We start from the raw sequence: 1854 nt of genomic DNA, 5'->3' as shown, positions 1-1854 counted from the left end.
AGATGTGATTCAAACCAGCGATCCGCAGATTACGCGTTGAACGCCGTAACCATCAGACCTGGTGACTGCCTCTCGAGGCCAAAGCCCTGAGTAGTTTCGGCAGCTAATGGCGCTCTTGCATGTATGGATGCTAGTGTAAAATTACCTGAAAACATAGCACAATTTAAAATCGTACTTTTATACTTTACAGATTGTAGAAACTCATTCAAACTGTTTATAATTACAATTATGCAGTAAACAGAAAACAAAGATTTTTGGCATTTATTCGTTTGCCGATTATTAATTTATAATAAAGTTAATAGATTTTTTAATGATGTGAGATAATATATTTTGAGTAAAATCCCAAAAGGATCACACAAACTAAATAACGTAAACACGGTGAGACCAAAATCGTATTTATTCTGAGTAAAATCCCAAAAGGAGATCACACAAACTAAATAACGTAAACACGGTCAGACCGAAATCGTATTTATTGTGAGTAAAAATCCCAAAAGGAGATCACACAAACTAAATAACGTAAACATGGTGAGACCGAAATCGTATTTATTTTGAGTAAAATCCCAAAAGGAGATCACACAAACTAAATAACGTAAACACGGTGAGACCGAAATCGTATTTATTCTGAGTAAAATCCCGAAAGGAGATCACACAAACTAAATAACGTAAACACGGTGAGACCGAAATCGTATTTATTGTGAGTAAAATCCCAAAAGGATCACACAAACTAAATAACGTAAACACGGTGAGACCGAAATCGTATTTATTGTGAGTAAAATCCCAAAAGGAGATCACACAAACTAAATAACGTAAACACGGTGAGACCGAAATCGTATTTATTTTGAGATAAATTATTTGTTTTGATTTCTAAATGAAGTAGATCTTCATTCAAGACGATATTTTTAACTATGAAAGTTACAACAAGAAATATTTAAAAATTTTACAATTAATAACTTATCACGTATTTATTTTCGACAAACATCTGAGTCACCTGTCAATCTCACAAGACTTAATTGAAAGCCTGGTATTTAACTTTATCAAACGTCATCTATCGGGCACTTAATCGTCACGCTCAAATATCACCGTCGTTACCAATGCTATCTTTGTGAAGTCTCAGGCATAAAACAGTGCACGATAAATTAAATGAACCACGTATTTTTTTCAGATAATACTATCCTTCAGAATTTTGTTGACCAGTATCCATTTCTGATCGAAAGTTGATCATTGTCGGACGTGTTTGATGCTTGAGACAAAGTTGGACTTCCAAAGGGACGAGAAAAACTAAAAACAAACAATAAAAATAAAATTGTGTTTAGACTTGGCAACCTGTAATTTAAAAAAATAATAATTTAGATAAATATCACTATAAAACTGTGTATGTCTCTAAACGTAAGACACTTTCTGTCGGTAAGTGTTTGGAACGAGAAGACTAAAGATGAACAGGTATGTATCTAAAATACACCATCTACTAGTTATATATATCTAAGATACACCATTTACTAGTTATATATCTAAGATAACCATTTACTAGTTATATATCTAAAATACACCATCTACTAGTTATATATATCCAAGATACACCATTTACTAGTTATATATCTAAGATAACCATTTACTAGTTATATATCTAAAATACACCATTTACTAGTTATGTATCTAAGATACACCATCTACTAGTTATATATATCTAAGATACACCATTTACTAGTTATATATCTAAGATAACCATTTACTAGTTATATATCTAAAATACACCATCTACTAGTTATATATCTAAGATACACCATCTACTAGTTATATATATCTAAGATACACCATTTACTAGTTATATATCTAAGATAACCATTTACTAGTTAT

General features: G+C 31.2%; 1 protein-coding gene across 5 annotated transcripts in view; it reads right to left on the bottom strand.

Annotated features, from left to right (window-relative positions):
* Positions 1 to 201: 201 nt before the first annotated feature.
* Positions 202 to 1854, bottom strand: part of LOC111087186 — a 69213-nt gene continuing 67560 nt past the window's right edge. For all 5 annotated transcript variants that reach the window (XM_022392985.1, XM_022392981.1, XM_022392987.1 and 2 more), the window contains one exon: positions 202 to 1278. In XM_022392985.1, the coding sequence (XP_022248693.1) occupies positions 1176 to 1278 (103 nt within the window). In that variant the 3' untranslated portion in view covers positions 202 to 1175. The remainder of the gene's footprint in view (positions 1279 to 1854) is intronic.

The sequence above is a fragment of the Limulus polyphemus genome, unplaced genomic scaffold, assembly GCF_000517525.1.
Source record: "Limulus polyphemus unplaced genomic scaffold, Limulus_polyphemus-2.1.2 Scaffold1851, whole genome shotgun sequence".
Classification (NCBI taxonomy): domain Eukaryota; kingdom Metazoa; phylum Arthropoda; class Merostomata; order Xiphosura; family Limulidae; genus Limulus; species Limulus polyphemus.
The sequence above is the reverse complement of the archived record's forward strand: the minus strand, read 5'-3'. Positions and strand labels throughout refer to the sequence as shown.